General features: G+C 37.6%; 1 protein-coding gene across 1 annotated transcript in view; it reads left to right on the forward strand.

Annotated features, from left to right (window-relative positions):
* LOC124797907 (eEF1A lysine and N-terminal methyltransferase homolog) overlaps positions 1-11018 on the forward strand; it is a 77819-nt gene extending 66801 nt beyond the window's left edge. The window contains exon 11 of the mRNA XM_047261028.1: positions 9342-11018. Coding sequence (XP_047116984.1) covers positions 9342-9625 — 284 coding nt within the window. The 3' untranslated portion in view covers positions 9626-11018. The remainder of the gene's footprint in view (positions 1-9341) is intronic.
* Positions 11019-12601: the final 1583 nt, after the last annotated feature.

A 12601-nucleotide genomic window follows, 5' to 3' on the forward strand; every position in this document is an offset into this window, starting at 1 on the left:
AGCCACCCTGATTTAGGTTTTATGTGATTTCCCTAAATCGCTCCAGGCAAATGCTAGGATGGTTCCTTCCCTGTCCTTCCCTAATCCGATGAGACCGATGATCTCGCTGCCTGGTCTCCTCCCCCAAACAATCCAATACAATCCAAGGTATTTGTATGGAGTGTAGTGATGTATGGAAGTGAAACGTGGTCAATAAACAGTTTATACAAGAAAAGAATACAAGCTTTTGAAATATGCTACAGAAGAAAGCTGAAGCGTAGACAGGTAGATCGTGTAATGAATCAGGAGGTACTGAATAGAAGAATCTGTGTCACAACTTGACTAGAAGAAGTGATAGGTTGGTAGGAAACATTCTGAGGCATCAGGGGATCACCAATTTAGTATTGGAGGGAAGCTTGGAGGGTAAAAATAGTGGAGGGATACCAAGAGATGAATAATAAACTAAGCATATTCAGGGTGATGTAGGTTGCAGCAGTTACTGAGAGATGAAGATGCCTGCATAGGATAGAGTAGCACGGAGAGCTGCATCAAACCAGTCTTTGGATTGAGGACCACAACAGCAACAACACAATTTTGTTTTATTATTTTATTGTACTTTTGCCTCTACCCTTAGACCAGCTTCATGATACACATGTCATAGCTGATTAGCTCCAATACTGGCGTGATGTCTGCACTTGATGTTTGGCTTCCTTATACCATTTTTGTACAGGCACTATGAACCACATGTCTTACAAGCTCTTATTGCATTACTGGAGTAATTATTGCAGTACTTACTGCTCTTGAATGTCTTAGGACAACAGCAATGTGCTTCATGCATCTTATTGTTGACACTCACAAATAATGTGATGGTTAAAAGTATGTACCATTTTTTTCTGTTAATTTTAAAAATTTTCGAACTTTTCATCATTAAGATTATTATTCTAACTTCTGCTTATTTGTGTGTATTTTCCTGGGGACAGCATTTGGAAGAAGGGCACTAAGTGCCTGAAACCAATTAAGAAATGAAGCGTCTTTTTATGCAACCGTTATTTGAGTATTTCAGTATAAGAATGTAAAGCAGGGGCTTATATAAGTAAAAACTATGAGACATTCTAAAACATAAGCAAATATTACTTTCAACACAAACTTATGTTATTTAAATGGACACCCCATATTATTTCTTATACGCAATCAGTAACATGAAATATCACAAAAAGAATGGCGTTGGTTGCATTGCAGTACATCAGTTGCAGCCTGAGAAATTGCAAAGTGAAGTTGACACTTGAAATAAACGAAACGCGCACTATTTCACATCCTGAAGTGCAAGCATCAACCCTATGTTATTCATAATCGTTGTGAGATTGACATACTCTGATGTGACAAATGCTGTATTTATTGCTGTTTACACTGTTAGTAAGTGGACAGGGAAACAATACAGATGTCCAGTCACACACATCGAAAAATAAGGAAAGAGTTCGCTTGTTCATGCTTTATCTATATTACAGTATTAGAATGGACATAGCGGTATGAAATACTAAATATCAATGGCCAGGATAAACATAATTAATAGCAGACCAAGGATCTAACAGAGAGGTAAATGCTAGTTGTACATCATTTACATAATGGTACATGATATTTGCAGGACATGTCACTGACAATTTTAATCACTATGTTAAATTGAACTTGGCACATGATGAAACGATTACATAAACATAAAATTGTACCTACAAAACAAACATGCGTCTTCTCATAAACATACAGTATGTACACTGAAATGCATTCACATTTCTCACAGCAATATCACACCATACATTGACACTCAACTTATGGTGATGTTCTACCTGACAAAGCCAGTGTGGGTTTTCCAGTGAGCAGTAGTGCATATAGTGTAAGTTGAACTCCGACGGTTTGTAGATGTTACTTCATTGGTACAGTACCCTACGAATAGTTGTAGCTGTGCCACAAAAACCACTGACAGTATTCCAGGCAAATTTGAGAGTCATGGCTATGAAGCCCTTGATGTAGTGACATATTCTGTGGATGGTATTTATGCCTGTGAAAAGCACACAGCACGCTTGTTAGAGAGATGTCCACTGGTCTCTCCGTTGCATGAGAATTGACACGAGAATTTATTGCGGGGCCTGCCAGAACACCTACACAATATGATCAAAAGTATCCAGACACCCCCAAACACATAAGTTTTTCATATTAGGTGCATTGTGCTGCCATCTATTGCATGGTACTCCATATCAGCAACCTCAGTAGTCATTAGATATTGTGAGAGAGCAGAATGGGGTGCTCCGTGGAACTCATGGACTTTGAACGTGGTCAGGTGATTGGTTGTCATTTGTCACGTATCTGAACGCGAGATTTACACACTCCTCAACATCCCTAGGTCACCTGTTTCCAATGTCATAGTGAAGTGGAGATGTGAAGGGACATGTACAGCACAAATGTCTACAGGCTGACCTCATCTGTTGACTGACAGAGACTGCCGATAGTTGAAGAGGGTCGTATTGTGTAATAGGCAGACATCTATCCAGAACATCCCACAGCAATTCCATACTGCATCAGGCTCCACTGCAAGTACTATGACAGTTAGGCAGGGGTGAGAAAACTTGGATTTCATGCTAGAGCGACTGCTCGTAAGCCACACATCATGCCAGTAAATGCTAAACGACACCTTGCTCGGTGTAAGGAGCGTAAATATTGGATGATTGAACAGTGGAAAAATGTTGCTTGGAGTGACAAATCATGGTTCACAATGTGGCGATCCGATGGCAGGGTGTGGACATGGCGAATGCCTGGTGAACGTCATCTGCCAGCGTGCATAGTGCCAACTGTAAAATTCATGATGTTTTAAACACCTTCTTGCTTCCCACTGTTGAAGAGCAATTCAGGGATGGCGATCGCATCTTTCAACATGATTGAGCCCCTGTTCATAATGATGCACGGCCTGTGGCAGAGTGGTTTCACGACAATGACATCCCTGTAATGGACTGGCCTGCACAGACTCCTGACCTGCATTCTATAGAATACCTTTGGGACATGTTGGAGCGCCGACTTAGCGCCAGGCTTCACCGACCGACATAGATACCTCTCCTCAGTGCAGCACTCTGCAGCCCATTCCTTGCAATTCCCAAAGAAACCTTCCAGCACCTAATTCAACATATGCGTGTGACAGTAGAAGCTGTCATCAAGGCTAAGAGTGGGTCAACACCATATTAAATTCCAGCATTACCGATGGAGGGCACCACGAACTTTTTTGTCATTTTCAGCCAGGTATCCGGGTACTTTTGATCACATAGTGTACTTTGGCTGCATTGTGTGTTAATCATTTGTTCCAGATCCACATCCTTGGAGATGTGTCCTGTCACACAAAGCCTTCTAACAATATTCGTGAAAGTAGTGCGGGTCAGGTATTGTCTATTGGGGTAACGGTGGGCATACAGTTGTGGCGCATGTGCCATTTTGGTGACGTTCTCCATAAAATAACATGTCAACCATTACTTCACTTGTGAAAACCATGTTGAATGCGTAGAACAGATGGACAGGTAAATTAATATCAGGTTTACAACTCAACATCAGTTACAGTGTACACATCATGCCAGTTACAGTGTACAGTACACAATGCTATTTACCTATACACACCTCTACACAGATAATCCTGCTTTGTAGTGAGCGCCACACAATGCCAATTGCAGTCCGTTCCAGTGTACAACTGCAGAGGCGAGTGGTTAGTGTAACAGGTCAACTTACACCGACTATTACTATTCTATATTGTATAAGTATATAAATAAAACACTCAAGAGGAAAACCATTACATACAGATCAATGTTTGTAGCAGGAGACCATATTATTCCTTTGGGCCCTCATGATAACAGTGATAACAAGATTATGTACATCAATCCTATCACGATTACGAGCAATGTGGGGTTCACACTTGCATCTAGGGATGTGCAGTAGCAGTGCATTCCAGTCATTTCAATGTAGTTGACTAAATGTGATACAACCAACGCCATTGTTTTTGTGATTTTTCAATTTATTGATTTATAAGAAATAATACAGGGTGTCCAATTAAGAAGCATAAATTTATGTTGAAACTAATATTTGCTTATGTTTGAGAATCTCTCATAGTATTTACTTTCATACCCATGAGTCATGTTCCAATACCTATTGTTGTCCCAGAAGTATTTGCCCTGAAACATTTAAGTGGGTCATCCTGTAAAAATATGTATTTTGTGTGTGTACATGTGTGCAATCAATGCCGTTTATACTCTGTGAACAAGCCAAGTATTTACTGCAAAATAATGCTAGTAAAAAAAAAAAGACTTCCCTGCCTAATGCTGTCTAAATCTGTAGAGTAAATTTTCTACATAAATTATGTAAATTTCTTAGAATATGTAATTTGGTCCCTAGCCACAATGAGATTATATAACTTTCTGCCATTTACTTGAAGACTCGGGTAAATGATAATGCTGTGATTGAAGGAACAATCAAGGCACAAAGAGCTGCTGAAATAAGAACAGTTAACATGTACAGTAAAACGTTTAAAGAGGATGGTCACATTTTTTCAATTAGTGGCTAGAATGTGGGCAACAAATTTGCAGGGGAAATGTTTCTAAAATTCATACAAATAGTTGATCAGACTCTAGAAAATATATAACATAATAAACAGATAAGAGACATTCTTGACATAAGAGTAATATTAGTAAACTTTTTAAGAGTCAGCCCCTACTGCACAGTAGTTGCAAAGGCAAGCATAAACATGTAGGTGGTCAGATCCTGATTGAAACATGCTTGACTACCAGTAGGATAATGTCTAAAACAATCAACTACTATGATAACAAGTCATCATATGACAACTCCCAAAAGTCTTGAGAATTATTCTCAGGTGCAAAAATTCCAGAGGAGACATCAAAATTAGGATGGACAGTTGTTGACAAGACAGTGAATGAAGTACATAACAGTTTGTGAGTGACATAGTAATAAGTAATAATGATTAATGCTGCCAGGAAATAACTGCTATTGCTGAAACTTGGCAAGACTTTGGGGCCTGAGAGAATCCCCTGTGAGATTTTGTGCAGAACCTACAAGTGAATCAGCTCCACTCTTAACCATAATTTACCACAAATTTTGTGAACAGAAAACTGTTATAACTGGAAAACAGCACAAGTCACATACAAAAGCCATCAGAAGTGAACCACAGAACTAGCCTTCTACTTCTGTTTGCAGCGGAATTCTGAACTTATACATAAATGACCTCTCAGAAATTGGCAGTTGGAAAGACTGTGAAAGAAACAATTGACAATTCAAAAATTGGCTAATAAACTCAATCAGAACATTGTTGGATTCAGAACTCATATGGAGGAACTGAAAGCAATAATGAAGAGATGGAAATTGTGCTTCTGTCTTAAGACATATTTTAAGGAGTCTGATGCCCAGGTAATAAGTGGATGTAGCCTTCGCAGAATGGGCAAGCTCAGACGGGACGTCTTCAAAAATAATATATGCCACTCAGTACATCTCTTTACCGACCTACACAGAGGTGGTTACTTCCACAATTAACATGGATCAGATGATCACTGTATGTTCCCTCTGTCTTTTCCCTGTCATGCAGGTCTAAGTAGTTGCTGTTATATGAGAATATTAATACATACAGTGTGCAGTGGGCCCCCACATCCACCTGCCCCGTGAGTAGAGTCACTGAGTGCCTGCTATTGGCAGATCATAGATGTCTTCTGAATATGGAGTTATTCTCAGACATTGGTCATTTGATTTGCTCTCTTACCTTCATATGAGCTGCCCAGCAGGTAGTTACTGATCGGCATTCCAGTGACCATAACTTATTTGGATATTGCTGCCAGACAGAAGAATGCACAGTAGAAAGTTGTGCAGGTGGGTTCTCAGCAAGACAAAGTGGGCAATCTACTAGCTTTGAACACCATGACAGTGTCCAGGAGTTGGTAGAGCCTAATCACACACACAGTCCACCATGATACTGAAGCACCTATCACACAGACTTCGGGCTATCTATTAAGGTAGCCTTTTTCTTGGTGGAATTGATAATGCCACTATGTTACTTAGAGCAGGCAGGTGGTTCTGCATAATTTAAAACACAACTTCTCACCCCTGAGTACTGAGGGCCAAAACCATTGAATTTCATAAGTAAATGTCATGGCAACTGTTTCTGAACACTACAAACCAGTACAGCAGTATGGGAGGCAATTGTGAGGATTGTAGAGAGAGCTACCTGAGAGACATCAATCAGACTGCAGCAGAGCATTTCACCAGAGTAATCACACTAAACACCAGTATTTGGCTTCCTTACCAGTTGCTTATGACAGTTGACTGAAAGAATAGTCAGACAAGTTTAAAGCTTTCATCTGAGGAAATTGTTGTCCAAGCTGTTCTCACACTGCTTTAAATTTCCCTGAATTGGGAATCAAGGATTATCTTTTAAATGTTTGATCAGTTGGTGGTGATCCTGCATATGCTCAGATAATACCACCACCACCACCACCAATACCAGCAGCATCTCTACAACCAAATCGCCATTCTCATGGAAACCAAAAAGTTTCATGCAAAGCCCAATTTGTGCTCTTCATATATGATACTCTGAATGCCATCAGTAGAGGTACCAAGACGGGTTTGATACTTTCTGTAAAGCTTGTGAAGCTTGTGATTCGGTATCATGTTGCCGCTGATTAAAGAAAATATGTTCGTATAGGACATACAGCCAGCATTGTAATCACATTAAAAGTTCAGTAGGTAGAATACAGCACATTACTGTGGATGAGTTGTTATCTACTGATGTACAAACAACATATGATGTGTTCCTGGAAAATGAAATGGGATCATTAGAGTTACACATTTACTTAACAGATAATATTGGCTGCAGTCAGACTTTTGTGGATGGTTCATGAATCTATGAGAGTTTTCAGATTGTAGTAGTACTGAGTTAGGTCAGCTTAGTGCAATGACTACTTTTATCTGCATCAAAAGCTAGTCATCAGAGCTGTGCACTTCAATAAATGTAAAAAATTAGTAGCTTTTTGTACATGATAAATGTGAAACAACTAAAGACAGTAGCAATATAAATACCTGGGAGGAACATTGTTTAGGGAATGTTCTCATACACTCAGCTGCGTGTATAGTACAATTGCAGGCTTCTATTAATTGTTAGGATTCTGGGGAATTGCAGTTTGTCTATATTTGATGTAGATTACAAACCACTTGTACAGCTCATTCTACGGATATTGGTCAAATGTATGGAATTTGTATTAGTGCATACTAATGGAGGATAGTTTTTCTTGTGGGGCAGCCACAACTGTATAAGTCCAGTTTGTAAAATGAAGAAACTGCACAACAGTTGCTGAATCGACAACCTTTTATTGGATACAGGTCTAGTTTCAGGATACTTAGTTCTTCCATCTAGTGTAAACTGTAATAATGAAAATATTGTATTACAAGACTGTGGGAAAGTATCCTCAAGTTCAAAAACATGTCAGATAAAGAATTATGCAGATGAAATTTTTAAAATGAGAGAAAGTAAATTGAGAGGAAGAACAGGACGTTACTGAGAAGTAAAAATCACTTAACCATCTGAGGTCATCCTAAACCCAGCGTTGCCATGGAACAAAATTTCGATTTCAAAATAATAAAAAGGGACCTAGGAAAATTTAAAAAAAAAAAACTAACATCACGACCAAACACTGAAAGTTACCAGATTTATGAAATGTGAATTGCAATAAAGGCAGAAGATAAATCACACATTGTATGGAACTATTTACACAAATTCCAATGAAAATGTTCACCGGTGATGCCCAACTGGGAACACTGACAGGAAAACCATGTAATAGTAAATACTTGCTAGCCACATGTAATAAGGCTGTATGTGACTCAGAACACAGGTGCAGTATGAAGCAGGTATGTGATTGATGAACTGTTTAAACAAAAAAACTGGAAGGAACTGCAGAAAACAAAAAACCATCACAACATTAGGAGGGATGAGAACTTTGTACATTTAGAAACAAGGAAGAACATTACATTACATGCACACCTTATCCTGCATGAATAATGTTATAACTAACAAATTTTTTTTTTTTTTTTTTTTTTTTTTTTTTTTTTTTTTTTTATATACACGGAAAGTTATCTGAGAACAGTGTGTTAATATACAGTACTGATATCATCAAATTGATTTCAAATGCAGCCTTGCTGACCTCAGTAAGACAGAAAACTCTACTTTTTACACAGCTTTGTGAAACAAGCTGGGAGATTTCTCCTTAATAATTCTCTCTCTCTCTCTCTCTCTCTCTCTCTCTCTCTCTCGCTTAACAGGTTGTGTAGCCATCTTCGGAATGAAATACATCACTGATTACACATATCAGGGATCCAACTGTTTGTTGGTAGGCTTGTAGGAAGATTAGATGTCTATGCACAGGTCACGTAAATAATGGGCCACTAATCCACTTACATGGTGATAACCCCCAATAGTGACTCAAATGGTTCCAAAGCATTTACATCAGGCGATAATTCATGGTGATGTTGGGTCAACTTGTGAATTCCATGTTCAACAACGTACGATAAACATTGTGATCTTTTGTCAGATATGCCGCATATCACCATCTGTCCTACTTTACAGAACAGACAAGCCTCCAACCACCACCTTCTGTGAGGAAGCATGGATGTCTAAACACTTAGTGTCTAGTGGTAGTTTCACTGTCCTAACTCTTTCCACAGATGCTCACGACAGTAGTACATGAACATTCAACCAGCTTTGCTGTTTTCAAGGGTCGCATAATGTTTTTAAGGTGGGCAGTGGGATGAGTACTCACCCTCCCTCCCACTTGTGGTTCCCCTTGCATGGCTGTCTTCTTCCCCTTACATGCAGATAGCAGCTCAGGCTACACATCTGATTATACTCTTAATGGGTCATTAAATGTGGCAAAAAGTTGAAAGCACTTCAGAAATATTTTAGGACATGTCAGTGTTGCAGATGCAGCATGCACGCATTATCCTACAATAACATTTGACAGTTAAAAATGCAACAGAATTGCATCATAGGCTTAACGCAATTTTTATGTGTGAGTGTGTGCCATTTCTTCTAATGTTTGATTAATTATGAAAATATCTAGTTTGACCAATACAAAATCAGTAGTGAAGGTCCCAAAATCTTTCTTCTGAGTTTGTTATGTGATGAATGAAGCATCCATGGTTCTAAATCTGACTGTAGTACAGTAGCAAGATGTGTGTAGTTAATGCTAGGTTAAGTAATATATTTCACAAAAATTTTCCTTTATTTCAGAGCAAGTCCTTGTTGTTTTATAATTTTGCAAGTACAGCAATTTCTTCTGTGTTAGGGTTCTTCGTGCTGAATCTTGTGTGCCGAAATGTGGATTTGAGGATGCAGGCGCTCAAGAACCTCACTGCAGTCTTCGATTCTGTAAGCTCTTTCAAACTTGAACAAGAAGTTAGTGAAATAGTGTTTTGTTGTGGCTTTAAGGTTGTAACTGGTGATGAGTGGCGTAGTTTGATTGAAGCTGCTGCGGTAAAAGTTAATGCTCTTGCAAAGAAGCGAAAATTGCAGACAGATAATTTGGTCGATGTCACTAACCTTGTCAGTTCCCTTCAAATTAGTACATGAATCCTGAAGAAGTAATTGAAATAGCTGTTAAAACATCGTGACTTGCATTGTTGTGATAAAAGTACATACTGTGGAGTTTCAAAGCTATACTGAAAGTCAAAGCTGGTGACATTACATTGTGTCATGTATAAATGTATGTGTTTCATAATTTGTGTGGCTATTCGTAGTCACAGGTTTGTAGATAGTTTTCTATTCTGATTTGTAAATTTGTAATTAGACATATATGTCAGCAGAACTATTGTTTGTCAACTTTTGTATATTGTTGAATGGAAAAGAATGTTATTAAACAGAGTACAAAGTGGGTGATCACAGTTCATTGTGTTTTGTACAGTAGTATTACTGTGAAGTTGCAGAGCTAGTGTGTCATTTGTCTATCTTCTATCACTTGCTTAAATGACATAGTGTTGCCCCCTGCACTTACCAGAATGTCACTGTTCAGGAAATTCAAAATGGTAATGATAAGAAAAGGTAAAACAAGACTAAAGAGAATGTTACCTTGGCATAATTTTTTGAGAAGATGGAGCTTAGAACAGGTGAACAGTGCAGAATGGAAAGAAAGTGTTCTCACATGGTGCTGTATATATGATTGCATCTTAAGTTGTAAAATATCTTATTGAAATGTTATAGACTTACCTGTTAGTTCTCTCCTCATAGCATTTAATGTTTAAATGATTTGATCTACCTATAAGACACAAATAAGAATTCTGGCATGGCTTATTGATGTATAACATCTTTAACCATTAGTCTTTGTATTGTTATTTGTTTATGTTCAGTTTATGACAAATTTAAGGTGTTTGGAATTACTGCAAGTTCATTTTAATGCTGCATTGCACATACAGCAAAATGGAAGTTTTCAACTACTAAGGTGTGTCTGCCATGGTACACAACTGTGTCCATCTGTAAGAATTTCTGATTACAGTAACTGATATAGAATGAATAGGTTGTGTGTTGCTACATAGGTATTAATTTTGAAAAGTCAAGGAGAAGTCTTCCAAATTATAATACTAGTATGAGTTTTGGAGATTTACAGACTGGCCTCACCTTCATAAATTTGTAGACACGATTATATGCACTTTATACTTATGCTGTGATGATCACACTTTATCTGCTCCATTCTATTAAACCTTGTATGTTGCATTCTCCCTGGCTCTGTAACGGTAATATAGTTTGCACTATATTTGAAAGATTGTAGGTATATTTTTTTGTGGGGAGGTTCCTGGAGGACACAGAGTATGAAAAATGGAAATGATTCTAGTAAATAGTTTATAATTATTGGAATGAGACTGATTTTTTGGCCTGATGCATAATGAAAGTAGTCAGTTTGCAGAATTTGTGTGTGCTTCAAAATTGTAAATACCTTACAGTAAATGGATTTATGTTAGCAGTTGAGAAATGTTTATTGTATTCATTTCATCTTTATGTGAAGAAAAGCTTTAATATTTCATCCTCTGCAAATTCTCAGGAAATGTTTGACTTACACTGCAGATCATGGAAAATAGCTACTATTGACATTGAATTTAGCATAATTCCACCTTTCATAAGACTTGAGGGTTAGAACAGAATAAGTAAATATTACAAAATTTCTGAATGTTTTTGATGTTCTAGATTGTTAAAATAGTAAAAACAAATATTTAAAAGTCATAACAAATGTTTCCTGTTATTTCAGCACAATTTTCACTTATCTTGCCATCAGCAACATATAATGAAAATTATTCTTGTAGCTGAAATAATGGCAACAAAGATGAGTGATTTTTCTGTCATATAAATGTGAAAAAGAATAAATGTGTGCTTCACAAAGATATTGCTAAAAGCATTAAGTATTTCACGCACACATATGCGCGCGCGCACACACACACACACACACACACACACACACACACACACACAAATTAGCTGGACACCGTTACATATGTGGAATACATTTTAAGCTGTGTGGTGCAGATACATCGAAAAAGTGTTACAGAAAGCTGTTTACATGTAAACGGTTGTGAAGAAACGGGCTCTTCCCAAACTAGTAACTAGCCTCAGGATGTTGTTCACATTGCAGAAGTGCTAATTATGTGAAAGCTATAAATGTACAGGGATATACTAAATTAAAATTGACCTGTATCATGTAGAAATCAGTTCAGTCTTACACAATCTTCAGTGCATAAAATACCTCTCAGATATCTTGAGCTGGAGGAATGAATGAGAACTACCAATGTTAACATAAAATACACCTGAAGTAAGTTACTCTCCTCTACATAAAGGTTTTTAGTTTTTCCAACAACAGTTGTTTTACATTGTCGAAGTTTGGACCCTAATAAATGACACTGTTGGATACATGGACCAATAAGATGCCTTGTTGCCCATAGGCATAGCCCTTGTTGTTTATTGCCTACCTCTGCTGACTCTGACAACATATGACCCCTCAAATTGTTCAAGATGTAATTTATCTAAAATGACATAATTATTTTATTTACATTTCACCATAGACACTTTAAAATGTGACTCCAAATGAGAGAACACTTTCAGATAAGTGAATGTTGATAACCAGATTGAAGTTTTAAACATGGCTATGTTGTCAGTTACTGTTACAACGTGAAATTAAAGCAGTAAACAGCCCTCGGTCTCAAATGAAGTCTTTTTGTGACTGAGAGCTGTTTATTGCTTTAATAACCAGATTGTTAGTTAAAAAGTTCAATAGACTAGTACAGATTGTGACATAACGTGGCCATTTCATGGCCATCCACAGAGGTTTATCCAAGAGGAGATAAGGTTCATTTTTGAATACATCAGATTAGTTGAGTTTCATAATATGTCATGCCCCCAAGAAATAATTTGACTGGAAGGACACTTAAACTTTTGATAGTTACACAGTCAATATTTTTAAAGTACTATAGATTACTTCTATACGTTAAAGGTAAGCATATTTCACTAGTATATCCAGAGCACATTGCTTTGTATTATCAACGTTATTATGGGTGTAGCAAGCTT

This window comes from Schistocerca piceifrons, chromosome 5 (assembly GCF_021461385.2).
Source record: "Schistocerca piceifrons isolate TAMUIC-IGC-003096 chromosome 5, iqSchPice1.1, whole genome shotgun sequence".
Taxonomy (NCBI): Eukaryota; Metazoa; Arthropoda; class Insecta; order Orthoptera; family Acrididae; genus Schistocerca; species Schistocerca piceifrons.